The 14487-nt window shown below is 38.1% G+C and overlaps 1 protein-coding gene across 1 annotated transcript; it reads left to right on the top strand.

Annotated features, from left to right (window-relative positions):
* The first annotated feature begins 4405 nt into the window (after positions 1–4405).
* LOC127451852 (5-hydroxytryptamine receptor 5A-like) lies at positions 4406–8874 on the top strand. Its single transcript, XM_051716840.1, has 2 exons — positions 4406–5113; positions 8542–8874. Exons 1-2 carry the CDS (start codon positions 4406–4408, stop codon positions 8872–8874), a joined length of 1041 nt encoding a protein of 346 aa, XP_051572800.1.
* The last annotated feature ends 5613 nt before the right edge of the window (positions 8875–14487 follow it).

The raw sequence follows: 14487 nt of genomic DNA, 5'->3' as shown, positions 1-14487 counted from the left end.
CCAAACTTCCTCAGCCGTCTCAGGAAGAAGAGGCACTGATGAGCCTTCTTCACAATGGCCTCAGTGTGGACCATATGAGTTCCTCAGTGATGTGGACACCCAGGAACTTGAAGCTGCTGACTCTCTCCACTGGTGCTCCATTGCTGGTGATGGGGCTGTGTTCTCTTTCTCTTCTCCTGAAGTCCACCAAAAGCTCCTTTGTCTTACTGACGTTGAGGGAGAGGTTGTGCTCCTGACACCAGCATGCACCTCCTCTCTGTCGGCTGTTTCATCATTGAATCAGACCTACCACCGTCGTATCATCAGCAAACTTAATGATGGCATTGGAGCTGTGTGTTGCCACACAGTCATGTGTGTACAGGGAGTACAGGAGTGGGCTGAGAACACAGCCCTGCGAGGCTCCAGTGTTGAGGGATAGTGATGAGGAGATGTTACTGCCCATTCTAACCACCTGGCGTCTGCTTGACAGGAAGTCCAGGATCCAGCTGCACAGCGAGCTGTTTAAGCCCAGAGCCCGGAGTTTCTCATCAAGCTTGGAGGGCACTATGGTGTTGAATGCTGAGCTGTAGTCTACAAACAGCATTCTCACATATGTGTTCCTTTTTTCCAGGTGGGAGAGAGCAGTGTGTAGTGTAGATGCAATGGCATCATCAGTGGAGCGGTTGTTGTAGTAAGCAAACTGCAATGGGTCTAGTGATGGAGGCAGCACAGAGCAGATGTAATCTCTGATTAGTCTCTCAAAGCATTTGCTGATGATGGGGGTCAGAGCAACAGGATGCCAGTCATTTAAGCAAGTGATTTTGGATTGCTTTGGTACAGGCACAATGGTGGATGTTTTAAAGCATGTGGGGACTACAGACAAAGAGAGGGAAAGGTTGAAAATATCCGTAAAAACACCAGCTAGTTGGTTCGCGCACACTCTGATGACATGGCCCGGAATGCCATCTGGACCCACGGCTTTACGGATATTCACCCGTTGGAAGTATCGGGTTACATCCGCTACAGAGACGGAGAGTGAACTAACTTCTGTAGCTTCGGCTGTGAAAGCTCTCTCTGCGAGGGCGGTGTTATTTCCCTCGAAACGTGCATAAAGAGTATTTAGCTCATCCGGGAGAGAGGCAGCGGTGTTCACGGCAGAGTTTTTATTCCCTTTAAAGTCCGTGATGATATTAATTCCCTGCCACATGCTTCTAGAGTTGGTGGTGTTAAACTGTCCTTCAGTCTTGTACCTGTACTGGCGTTTTGCTACTCTGATAGCATAGGGCATAATTGGCTTGTTTATGCTCCTCCGCATTCCTGGAATTAAAAGCGGAGGTCCGCGCATTAAGTGCTGTGCGAACATCGCTATTAATCCAATGTTTCTGGTTCGGGTAGATCCATATTGTTTTGGACAGAACAACATCCTCTACACACTTTCTGATGAAACACGTGACGCTATCAGCGTAAAGCTCGATGTCGTCATCAGAGGCAGACCGGAACATCTCCCAGTCCACGTGATCAAAACAGTCTTGTAGCGTAGAGTCTGATCGGTCCGACCAGCACTGGATCGTTCTGTGGGTGTGTGCTTCCTGTTTCAGTTTCTGCCTATAAGCGGGCAGAAGCAGAACGGAAGAGTGGTCCGATTTGCCAAATGGTGGGTGGGGGAGGGGTTTGTAGCCATCCCGGAAGGGAGAGTAGCTATGGTCCAAAACCCGATCCCCGCGTGTGTTGAAACTGATGTGTTGGTGGTATTTTGGTGCTATTGATAATGTGAACTTGTCAACTATGATGTGTCTCCTGATTTTTATAAGCTATAAAATGTGCCTGGTATGGGTGGGTAAAAATATCTATTTTCTGATGCATCACGATCTTCGATCAATATCGATTCTTGAATCCCAAGATTGATCTTCTATGCGTAACCCTCCACTAATGAGAGGAAATCACTCGCATTAGTAACCAAATTTCACGCTATGTGACTAAAATATATATATATGGCAACTGGCTGGTAAATGCTTAGGTTTCACTTACCATTGATTGTATAGTATAGTGGTGGAGTATTGATCAGCGATATCTGACCTGTAAATTGTAAAAAAAAATTTTTTATTATTATGTAAAAAAATGATAAACTCAGCAAAAAAAGAAACGGCCCTTTTTCAGGACACTGTATTTTAAAGATAATTTGGTAAAAATCCAAATAATATAGATAATACAGATATTTATTGTAAAGGGTTTAAACAATGTTTTCCATGCTTGTTCAATGAACCATAAACAATTAATGAACATGCACCTGTGGAACGGTCGTTAAGACACTAACAGCTTACATACGGTAGGCAATTAAGGTCACAGTTATAAAAACTTAGGACACTAAAGAGACCTTTTTACTGACTCTGAAAAACACCAAAAGAAAGATGTCCAGGGTCCCTGCTCATCTGCGTAAACGTGCCTTAGGCATGCTGCATGGAGTCATGAGGACTGCAGATGTGGCCAGGGCAATACATTTCAATGTCCGTACTGTGAGACGCCTAAGACAGCGCTACAGGGAGACAGGAAGGACAGCTGAACGTCCTCGCAGTGGCAGACCATGTGTAACAACACCTGCACAGGATCGGTACATCCGAATATCACACCTGCGGGACAGGTACAGGATGGCAACAACAACTGCCCAAGTTAACCAGAAATGCACAATCTCCTCCATCAGTGCTCAGACTGTCCGCAATAGGCTGAGAGAGGCTGGACTGAGGGCTTGTAGGCCTGTTGTAAGGCAGGTCCTTACCAGAAATCACCGGCAACAACATCGCCTATGGGCACAAACCCACCTTCGCTGGACCAGACAGGACTGGCAAAAAGTGCTGTAACTGATGAGTCGCGGTTTTGTCTCACCAGGGGTGATGGTCGGACTCGCGTTTATCGTCGTAGGAATGAGTGTTACATCGAGGCCTGTACTCTGGAGTGGGATCGATTTGGAGGTGGAGGGTCCGTCATGGTCTGGGGCGGTGTGTCACAACATCATCGGACTGAGCTTGTTGTCATTGCAGACCATCTCAACATCTCAAGACATCTGTGCGTTACAGGGAAGACATCCTCCTCCCTCATGTGGTACCCTTCCTGACAGTGCCACCAGCCATACTGCTCATTCTGTGTGTGATTTCCTGCAAGACAGGAATGTTCTGCCATGGCCAGCGAAGAGCCTGGATCTCAATCCCATTGAGCATGTCTGGGACCTGTTGGATCGGAGGGTGAGGGCTAGGGCCATTCCCCCCAGACATGTCCAGGAACTTGCAAGTGCCTTGGTGGAAGAGTGGGGTTCCATCTCACAGCAAGAAATCTGGTGCAGTCCATGAGGAGGAGATGCACTGCAGTACTTAATGCAGCTGGTGGCCACACCAGATACTGACTGTTACTTTTGATTTTGACTCCCCCTTTGTTCAGGGACACATTATTCAATTTCTGTTAGTCACATGTCTGTGAAACTTGTTCAGTTTATGTCTTAGTTGTTGAATCTTTTTATGTTCATACAAATATTTACACATGTTAAGTTTGCTGAAAATAAAAGCAGTTGAAAGTGAGAGGATGTTTCTTTTTTTGCTGAGTTTATATACAATATTTTATCATATTTATTGATTGAATACATAGATTTGTGCATTTTTAAAAAGCTAAAATGTGACCAAAATGATGAAAAACTAATAAAATATAATTGGTAATATGTATATTTTCATAATGTACCATTAGAAGGTACCCTATAATTAACAGCATTAGCTACGAGGGAAATTCTTTCATATTTAAGCAAAAGGGACATTATAACTGAAATATACACTTATGAATCGATATAGAATCAAATCAAAATCAGAATCGAATCAAATCGAATCAAGAGCTTGTGAAATGGAATCGAATTGGGAAATCTGTATCAATACCCAGCCCTAGTCCCTGGCACAGTTACCTAAGTATAGATTTTGTGAAAACACTGTGAGTCAACTCGACTCCATATTTTAAGGCTTGTCAGTTTTCTATTTCAGCCAATCTAACTTTAGGATAATTTTGAGGCACAAACTATGAATTAATGTATGTTTTCTTGTGTTATAGGATGAAGGATGGCTTCTCACACCTTTACACGGGTGTCCTCAGATGAACTTCTAAATTGTCAAAGGCTATAAACTCCAAACATAATGTAATGGCTGACTGTAATCAGCATGGCAGCTCTTTGAAAAGCCTACCATTTGTGCACCCAATGTACAGAACTGTAAGCTAAAGGACAAGAGACTCCTCAGAAATTAAAGCCTACTCAGAAAACAAACTCCTGCAAATTGAATGGAGGAACTTGAAAGATCCAACAATAAAACCAAGAATGATGACATAAGCAGTACAAATAATTTTTACCTCACCCTCAAATGAGAGCCAGATATCTGTTTGCATACCATTGCATGGCGCCATGACTCAACTGAATGTTACAGTTCTCTCAGCAAATTTCTCTGGTGGCTCAGAATCTGGTAATTTGTACCGTCCATTTTCTGTGTTCAGTGTTCTCACACTTACTTTGCTAGCCATGCTAGTGGTAGCCACCTTTGTTTGGAACCTTCTGGTTTTGGTGACCATCTTGAGGGTGCGCACCTTTCATCGCGTTCCCCACAATCTGGTTGCCTCCATGGCTATCTCGGATGTGATGGTTGCAGGACTGGTTATGCCACTCAGTTTGGTCAGGGAGCTCTATGGTCGGCGCTGGATTCTGGGTCGGGCCTTGTGTCAGGTCTGGATCTCTTGTGACGTGCTCTGCTGCACAGCCAGTATCTGGAATGTGACAGCCATTGCCCTAGATCGTTACTGGTCCATCACGCGCCACCTGGAATACACACTTAAGACACGCAAAAGGATCTCCAATGTGATGATTGGCCTCACGTGGCTACTCTCCTCTGTTATCTCACTTTCTCCACTCTTTGGTTGGGGTGAGACCTACTCAGAGGAGAGCCTGACTTGTCAAGTAAGCCAGGAGCCCTCCTACACAGTCTTCTCCACCTTTGGAGCCTTCTACCTGCCCCTGTGCGTGGTACTCTTCGTCTACTGGAAGATCTACAAGGCTGCCAAGTTCCGCATTGGCTCCCGCAAGACCAATACCATCACACCCATGGCTGAGGTCATAGAGGTAAAAATGATATATGGTATTATATGAAAGATGATCCAATGTGATATGATTCATTGTTATTATTTTATTATTTGTTTTAGTTTATTTTGGACTTTAGCTTTCCAAATGCTTTCACTATTAAATAGGATGAGGGTAATTTATAATGGAGTTTCACCATCAAGATTTTTTTTTTTTCTTCATCAAATAGGCAATAAGTAATTCACACAGGTGATTTACTTGTAAATGTCTAGCGTTGATATATCGAGTTAATGAGGTGTCAGAGGAAGCAAAAATGTGAAAATACAGAGAGAGAAAAAAGCTAAGGGATAAAATAATATTAGTGCAGAAATGAAGATCAAACCCAGAAGAGTTATTCTCTCAGAAGGTAGACTCAGCCCACAGGAGTTGACACCTGGCCCTGCATTGACACACACAGTCCCCTCCCCAACACACACATGCTCAGAAAGCGAGAGTGAGAATACAATTAGAATCAGGTCCTCACTGGTTCGCACACAGAGCAACAAGACATGCATTTCTGCATTGTGTTTTTAAGATAATCGTATTCTTCCAGTTCCCATTTAAATGGATGTATTCTCGATTGGTTCTCCAGTCATTTTTTCCGCACCAAATTGTAAATACATTTTAATAATTAATGTCACATTAAAAAACCCACATGAGTCATGACTATTTAATGTCATAATAAACCTCACAACATCCTGTCATTAAATGGGCATGTAAAATATGAGATCAGTTATGATCTCCATCTACCTTTCAGAGTATAGTCACAATAGTGAAACTAGAGTGATTGTATTTTCTAAGTAATAACTTATATAGGTGCTTTTGTGTCTTTGCGTCTACTTGTGTGTTCATATACATGTATACGTGTCCATCCTCTTTTCTCATAGGGGACAACATTAGCATCAGTGTTAATGTAGATAAACTATAAAGGCCTAATTCTGTTCAGTTGATCCTTCCTCTCTCTTTCTGTAATGTTATTCTTTTCCTTCCTTGACTATTTCTGTCTCTGCATTCCTTGGCTTTAATTCCTTTCCTTTGTCTGCATTGTTAAATGTATACCCTTTCTTTGTGTAGTGATGAATGAAAGCCATTTGATGATGAGAATTTTCGTTAAGTTCTTTAACAATGTAACGCGTTCTATTTAAAAAAAAGATCTATACTGTATGTATTGTAATAATCTTAGAATGCATGTTTTGTAATAATCTATTTTAATATTGTAATAGATTATTCTGTAACACTTTACAATATGGTTCTATTTGTTAACATTAGTTAACAACATTAGTTAACATGAACTAAAAATGAACAAAACTTTTATTGCATTTAGAAACCTTGGTTCATGTTAATTTCAACATATATTAATACATTTTTAAAATCAAAAGTTGTATTTGTTAACATTAGTTAATGCACTATGAACTAACACTGAACAATTGTATTTTTATTAACTAAAATTAACAAAGATTAATACATGCTGTAAAAAATATTTAGTTCATTGTTAGTTCATGATACCTAATGCATTAACAATGTTAACGAATGAAACCTTATTGTAAAGTGTTACCGATTATTCTAATTGTAATGCATGTATTGTAATAATCTGTAATACAGTATTGTAATAGAATTGGTTATCATTTGAAATAGAAACCTTTTGCCACATAAATATTGTACCACACCTACACAATTAAGAGCACATCATACTCATACACATTTAATTTTATCCAAATGTTTTGTATTTATCATGTAGGCTTTCACCTCAAACAGACCACATTTTCCACAACCTCTCCATTATCTCTCGTATCGCTGTGTACACATAGACATACTCACACACTGCCTCCTTTCATTTTGTGCATCTTTTCAATGCATCTTCACACAAAATACTTAAAAGTCAATTTATCTCACTTGCACTGACCCAAAAATCTATTAATTGCCCCATTGCCTTCTTTATCTGTCAGAAATGCATAGACAGATACTCGGTAATGTGTTTTTGTTCTGCTTTGTTCTGCCACAGTACTCTGCTCACCCAACTACATCCTTTCAAACAAAAAGCTATTAAAACAAATTTAAAAGCTCAATGTACCTACAAACAAGATGCAATACACAAACAATGTTTAATTAAAGGGCAGAAGCAATATACTGTACTCTCTGAGATTCACGCAGTTCAATTTCATAACAAAATTCCATCAAATTGAATTGTGTAAGTTTTAACAAAATTAAATTAATAAAACTTAAAATATTTAGATTTGGTAACACTTTATTTTACAGTCTCCTTGTTACGTATATTATATGTAATGACTAAAGTAATAACAGTAATTTATGCATAATTACAAGCAACTAAACCTAAACCAAACCCATACCCCAACCATAAACCTATAGTAAGAACATGTTGTTAATTAATATTACTCAGTACTAACTTGAGTAATTACACTGTAACAAGGACACTATAAAATAAAGTGTTACCGTAGATTTATTTAGTTTTGTTCAAGATTACTCGATTCAATTTGATGGAATTTAGTTTTTTAATTAAAATGCATAAATCTTTAAATTATTATTTTGAGTGAAAACTAAAAAAGCAAATTTAATAACGATAAAATAGGATATTATTTATGTTTCTAATTTAGCGGTACAACTTTGAAGCAAGACCTGTTAGCTGGTGACTTTGTCATAGTGAACTTTGCAAAGAAATGCAGGAAATAACATTTAATTGGCTTTATTTAGAAACTTGAGGACAATGAAGTGGGAGCTCTGGAAAGTAAAAGGCACCATTGCTTTCAAGGGAAATAATACAGGATTTTTCATGCAAGCTTATGTGCTGATTAAACTAACTCTGCCACATAAAGATGCACTTCATGTTTCATGTCAACATTAATGGTTAGACTGTTGAATAGTCTCACATGGACAACTTTTGCCATAGTTTGCAGCAAAATTTTAATCCAATAGCAGCTTTAAACCTTTTGTGTTTGGTTGGGTTTCTCCCAGTAATAATCTTTTTTGGCATTTCTCCTCATATAACTACCACGTCTTTCCGAACTCTTCTCTATGATACTCACTCATTGGGCAATGGCTGAAATACTCATCTTGCTCCATGTAACATTTTATATAATGTAACTTTATTGATAGATTGAGAAATTATTCTGTGAATCTTTAAGTCTTTTGCTATGTTCCCAGTACTGCTCAATAAGGTTTGTTGAAAAATATGATGTATAGACACATAAAACACAGATATACTGGCATTTATGCCTACAACACAACAGTGTGGATAGAGTTGATATGGGTTGAAAGAAAGCAAAAATAGTTGCCTGCTATCAGTATGAGAGATGGACTAATTCCAATGATGACAAGTTAGAGCACTAATTTGAGCAAATTATATTTTCTAATAGTTGTGCACCCCATTAGCAGTAGCAATACATTTCTTAATCTTCTTATTTGTTGATTGCCAGGTAAAAGAGGCAGAACGGCAGCCACAGATGGCCTTTACGGTTCGTCACGCCACTGTATCGTTCCAGACAGATGGTGAGACGTGGCGAGAGCAAAAAGAGAGGAGAGCGGCTCTGATGGTGGGCATCCTGATTGGTGTATTCGTGCTCTGCTGGATTCCCTTTTTCCTTGCAGAGCTCATTATTCCGCTCTGTTCATGTGACATCCCCCCTGTCTGGAAAAGTGTCTTTCTATGGCTGGGCTACTCAAACTCCTTCTTCAATCCACTCATCTACACGGCCTTTAACAAGAACTACAACAATGCTTTCAGAAACCTTTTCTCCAGACAGCGATGAGGAATGGACTGAAGAAAGACTGCAATGAAAACCGAAAGGTTTTTGTGAGTAGAAAATGAGAACATCATCATAAGATGAGACAGAAAATTTTGAAAAGCAAGAGCACAAATGAGTTGGCTCGAACCTCTGCTCCAAGAGGAAGAGGGAGCAGCCGACACACATCAAGAAACTGCAGACCTAGTGATGTTTCTAGTGATCACATTTTCACCTGCTGGTAATGGAATATCTGTTTAAGGCTGCTGATGATGTCTTCATGGTTAGACAAGTTGGACACCATCTGCTAAATCAGCAGTTCTGACACAGTACATGTCTACTAAAACCATCCAAGTGCTTTGTGCTGTTGACCCCTTACACAAACAAAAATGAAAATACTCTCATTATTTACTTACCCTGATGCCATCTCAGATGTGTATGACTGTCTTTCTTCAGCGGAATACAAATGAAGATTTTTAGAAGAAGATAGATTTCTGTCAGGTCCTAATAACGAAAGTACATGGGTGCCAGCACTTTGACGGTCCAAAAGTCACATTTAGGCTGCATAAAAGTAATCCATGTGACTCCAGTCGATCAATGAATGTCTTTTGAAGTGAATCGATAGGTTTATGTAAGAAACAAGTCGGTAATTAAAACGTTTTTAACTTTAAATCGGCACTTCCGTCCAGGGCTCTGATGCGGTTTAAAATGGCCGAACTTTAGTGTGACGTTCATTCTTCTGTTGTAAATAAGCAATGCTTTCGAATTCTTGCATGAACTCGCCGATGCGCTTACGTCATGCTTCACGTCAGCTGCTGGCAGGAAGCGCTTTTTAAAAGTTAATAACGTTTGAATTATTGATTTATTTTTTACACAAGCATATCAGTTTGCTTCAGAAGACATTCATTGATCGACTGGAGTCATGTGGATTACTTTCATGCTTCCTAAATGTGACTTTTGGACCGTCAAATTGCCGGCACCTGTGTGCTTTCATTATAAGGACCTGACAGAGCTCTAACTTCTTCTAAAAATCTTCAGTTGTGTTCTGCTGAATAAAGACAGTCATACACCTCTGAGATGGCCTCAGGGTAAGTGAATAATGAGAGAATTTTCATTTTTTGGTGAACTATTCCTTTAAGCAAAACTGAACAACTGAATATTAATCTTCCTGTAACCCTTACCATTAGGGATGTCCCGATACCATTTTAAAAAAAAACAAGTACAAGTACCAATACTTCCTTTTTGGTTCTCACCGATACTGATGCCGATACCTGTTTTTTCTCTCATTTTGTTCTGATATCCATTATCAACAGTTTATTTAAATTTTATTATCAAAATGGTGTTTAAATAAATAAATTTGTTAAAACTTTAGACAAATTAAAAGTTATTTTCAACATAATATTATATTATTTAATTTTATTAAATTAAGCGCTTTTATACAGAACCTCACATCACAATCATAAAATACAACATTGGAGTTATTTTTGTCAAATAAAGTGCTGCGTAACAGAGCATCACAGACAGTGTTGGGTAAGTTACTCTAAAAAAGTAATGAATTACTAACTACTAATTACATCTTCAACAGTGTATTTAGATTACTGTACTAATTACTCTGTCTGAAAAGTAATTGCATGAAAAATACAACTATAGACATGAAATTGTTCTTTTAATTCTTTCAAATAAATCATATAAAATCAAACAAATTATTCATGAACTGGCCAAAGAATTTAAGGGGGCTGCATTAAATTAGAAAACATACATTTTAACATAAGACATTCAATTTTGATTTTAAATTCACTATTGTTTTATACAAAATTGTTCTATAGTCTATACAGTATTTAACAACTGTAATTAAATTACTGAAAAATTAAGAGTAATCACATACTTTACTTTTTTCAATGAAAAATTAATTTAATTACAGTAATAAATTACTTAGTAATGCGTTACACCCAACACTGCTCACAGATGAGATATTGCTTGAATATTATATAATTACTATCAAAGTATTATTATCATTAGTAGTAGTAGTATTACAGTTGATATTACATAACTATACAGTAGTGATATATTTCTGTCATACTTTTTTCCATATAAATTGAGATTTTATTCAAGCAAAAGCTTTTATTTGAAAGTTTATCTGTTTTTTTAAACGGTTGCTTCTCTCTTCCTGAAAAGCAGGTCGCTATGTGACCCAATGTGATTATTAAACTGCAAAAACCTGCTATTTAATTAAATAGATATGTAGTCTGTATGTGCTGCATGCTACATAGATTTTTAGCACACTGCTCACTTTCATCTGCTACAACTAAAGAGTTTCATTATGGTGTTTTCTGTGTATGAGCCAAGGAGCTCAAAAAGGCATGACACACATGCAAACTATATATCTCATAAATCGCAGCCTTTGCTGCGTCACTAGGACATAACATGATATAAATTTGTGCACTGAATGTTTACGCAATGATATTCGTATGTTAGATGGTTTTGGGATCGGAGCATTTTTACGAGCACGAGTACAAGTACATGAGCGCCATATCGGACCCGATTCTGATACCATTATTGGTATCGGGACATCCCTACTCACCATCTCTGTGAACTCTTAGGAGAAAAGCCATGGCTTTTCTCCACTGTTCTTAATGGGTTTCCAAACATCAAATTAAGCCATTAAGCCATTAAGCCATTTGTCATCTGATGGCTAATGTATTTTTCAAAGGTTTAAAGAACCAAAGGCACAAAATAAGGATATGTTCGCTGGTTTAAAGTCTGAGCCTTGGCCTAATTTACATCCTTTTACTTGTTCTAAAAGAGCTTGTCTAAGGAGAGATGTACTGTAACATGGGTACTTACAGACTTCATTGCATTTCCTTTTTATTTGATTCATTTATTTTCTTATGAAGGAAGTCATTGGACAAGAGATGAACAAAGAAGGAAAGACAGTCTGAATTAAGGTAGGTAAATGAGGACAGACATTAAAGGAATAGTTCACAAAAAAATTATAATTCTCTCCTCATTTATTCACCTTTATTCTGTCTCAGACTTGTATGACTTACTTTGTTTCTTCAGAACTCAACCAAAGATATTGTTTGAAGTGTTTTTGTTCTTACAATGCATTAATTGGGGTCCAACATTTTCAAATTTCAAAAAGGACATAAAGGAAATCCATACAACTCAAGTGGTTTAATCCATGTGTTCTGAAGCGATACGATCTGTTTTGGGTGAGAACTCATTTTTCACTACAAATCTTGACATCTGCAGTCTCACTGGCGTGATCATGTGAGTTTGAGATGGCATAATAGTAAATGATGAGAGAATTATCATTTTTGGGTGAACTATTCCCTTAACATCAGATCAGAAAATATGTGGACAGAAAAAAGGAAAGACCACTTGGCAATTTTGAACAAAATCATTGTAAATGCTCTTAGAAATGCCTTTATTTTCAGGCAGCACATCTCAGCATTTATGTACACTGTGTATCATGAATGCGTCTTTCTTCTTTGTAAGCTTAAGTACCAATGTAGAAAAGTAAACTGAAATTAATTATATCACAGTGGAATGTGATGTAAGCATGCCTGAATTCCTTTGTGATGAGGGCTATGAAACACTTGTTGCATAAAACTGATGGATTGATCATGCATTTAAGGTTATTAAAGATACAAAAAAGCATTAAGGCATCTTCTCTGTCTATACATATACCTGAAGGCCATCAGATTTTGTTATACTCATGTAGAGGCTTGTCCACACGTGTAAAGATCTGAGGGTTTCGATAACTATCCTCACTGTGTCTGCCTCTCATACAGTACATGTAAAAATACCCTGCTAATACCAAAATAAACAAGATAGTGTGTGACAGCTTGTTATGCCCCAAGCAGTTATCGCAATGCTTCTAATGGACGTGCATAGAATTGCAATGAATTTTAGAGCAATGATCGCACACACCATCTCTTTGAAATACTGTCCATGCATCAGGCCTGTCCATCAATTTGTCAGTTCATCCATTATCCATATAACTCTCAGCTTCAGGGCAGCACAAAATTTGTACTTGTCTGTGCGGCACACTCTCTATGAGAATACAAGAATTTCTGTTGTGAGACCAGCACTCAGGCTTCCCAAAAGTTAAGGAGGGAGAGCAAGATATCGAGAGATATAGGGATATTGAGTTAAAATATAGGCCATGAAAACAAATGGAAATGGGACGTGTGGGTGTGTGTAGCATATTCTCATTCATGATGTGTTTAATGTCAATATGAAAGAGGGATGCTGAAAAAAAAAAATCAGAATACACCACATGTATAAGTGTGCACACACATGGCTGCTTATGTTATCTGACTTTGCTGATAATTTAATTTAGTTAATCTTAATACAAACTAGAATGTTTTTTCAGTGTCTCTGCTGTGATGTAAGATATGTTTTTGTCATGCATAATATATGTACACTGGCGGCCATAAGTTTGGAATAATGTACAGATTTTGCTATTTCGGAAGAAAAGTGGTACTTTAATTCACCAAAGTGGCATTCAACTGATCACAAAGTATAGTCAGGACATTACTGATGTAAAAACAGCACCATCACAATGACATGAAGTCATTTTTGATCAAATCTAGACAAGCCCCATTTCCAGCAGCCATCACTCCAACACCTTATCCTTGAGTAATCATGCTAAATTGCTAATTTGATACTAGAAAATCACTTTCCATTATATCAAACACTGCTGAAAGCTATTTGGTTCATTAAATGAAGCTTAACATTATCTTTGTGTTTGTTTTTGAGTTGCCACAGTATGCAATAGACTGGCATGTCTTAAGGTCAATATTAGGTCACAAATGACAAAAAAGAAACAGCTTTCTCTAGAAACTCATCAGTCAATCATTATTTTGAGGAATGAAGGCTATACAAATGCTTGAAATTACCAAAAAACTGAAGATTTCATACAAAGGTGTACACTACAGTCTTCAAAGACAAAGGACAACTGACTCTAACAAGGAGAGAAAGAGATGTGGAAGGCCAGATGTACAACTAAACAAGAGGATAAGTACATCAGAGTCTCTAGTTTGAGAAATAGACGCCTCACATGTCCTCAGCTGACAGCTTCATTTAATTCTACCCACTCAACACCAGTTTCATGTACAACAGTAAAGAGAAGACTCAGGGGTGCAGGCCTTATGGGAAGAATTGCAAAGAAAAAGCCACTTTTGAAACAGAAAAACAAAAAGAAAATGTTAGAGTGGGCAAAGAAACAGACACTGGACAACAGATAATTGGAAAAGAGTGTTATGGATCTTAACCCCATTGAGTTTTTGTGGGATCAGCTAGACTGTAAGGTGTGTGAGAAGTGCCCGACAAGACAGCCACATCTATGGCAAGTGCTACAGGAAGTGTGGGGTGAAATGTCACCTGAGTATCTGGACAAACTGACAGCCAGAATAACAAGGATCTGCAAATCTGTCATTGCTGCACGTGGAAGATTTTTTGATGAGAACTCTTTGAAATAGTTTAAGATTCAAATTGTCAGTTCAAATTTAGTTAAATTCAAATTGTAATAGTAATTTTTCATGTTATTAATGTCCTGACTATACATTGTGATCAGTTGAATGCCACTTTGGTGAATAAATGTACCTATTTCTTTCCATAAGAGCAAAATCTGTA

The sequence above is a fragment of the Myxocyprinus asiaticus genome, chromosome 2, assembly GCF_019703515.2.
Source record: "Myxocyprinus asiaticus isolate MX2 ecotype Aquarium Trade chromosome 2, UBuf_Myxa_2, whole genome shotgun sequence".
Lineage (NCBI taxonomy): Eukaryota > Metazoa > Chordata > Actinopteri > Cypriniformes > Catostomidae > Myxocyprinus > Myxocyprinus asiaticus.
The sequence above is the reverse complement of the archived record's forward strand: the minus strand, read 5'-3'. Positions and strand labels throughout refer to the sequence as shown.

Bases quoted from the DNA above. Each gene is read 5' to 3' on its own strand.
- LOC127451852 (XM_051716840.1), top strand. From the start codon at position 4,406: ATGACTCAACTGAATGTTACAGTTCTCTCAGCAAATTTCTCTGGTGGC. The intron at 5,114-8,541 runs GTAAAAATGATA...GTTGATTGCCAG, and splicing joins CCATGGCTGAGGTCATAGAG to GTAAAAGAGGCAGAACGGCA.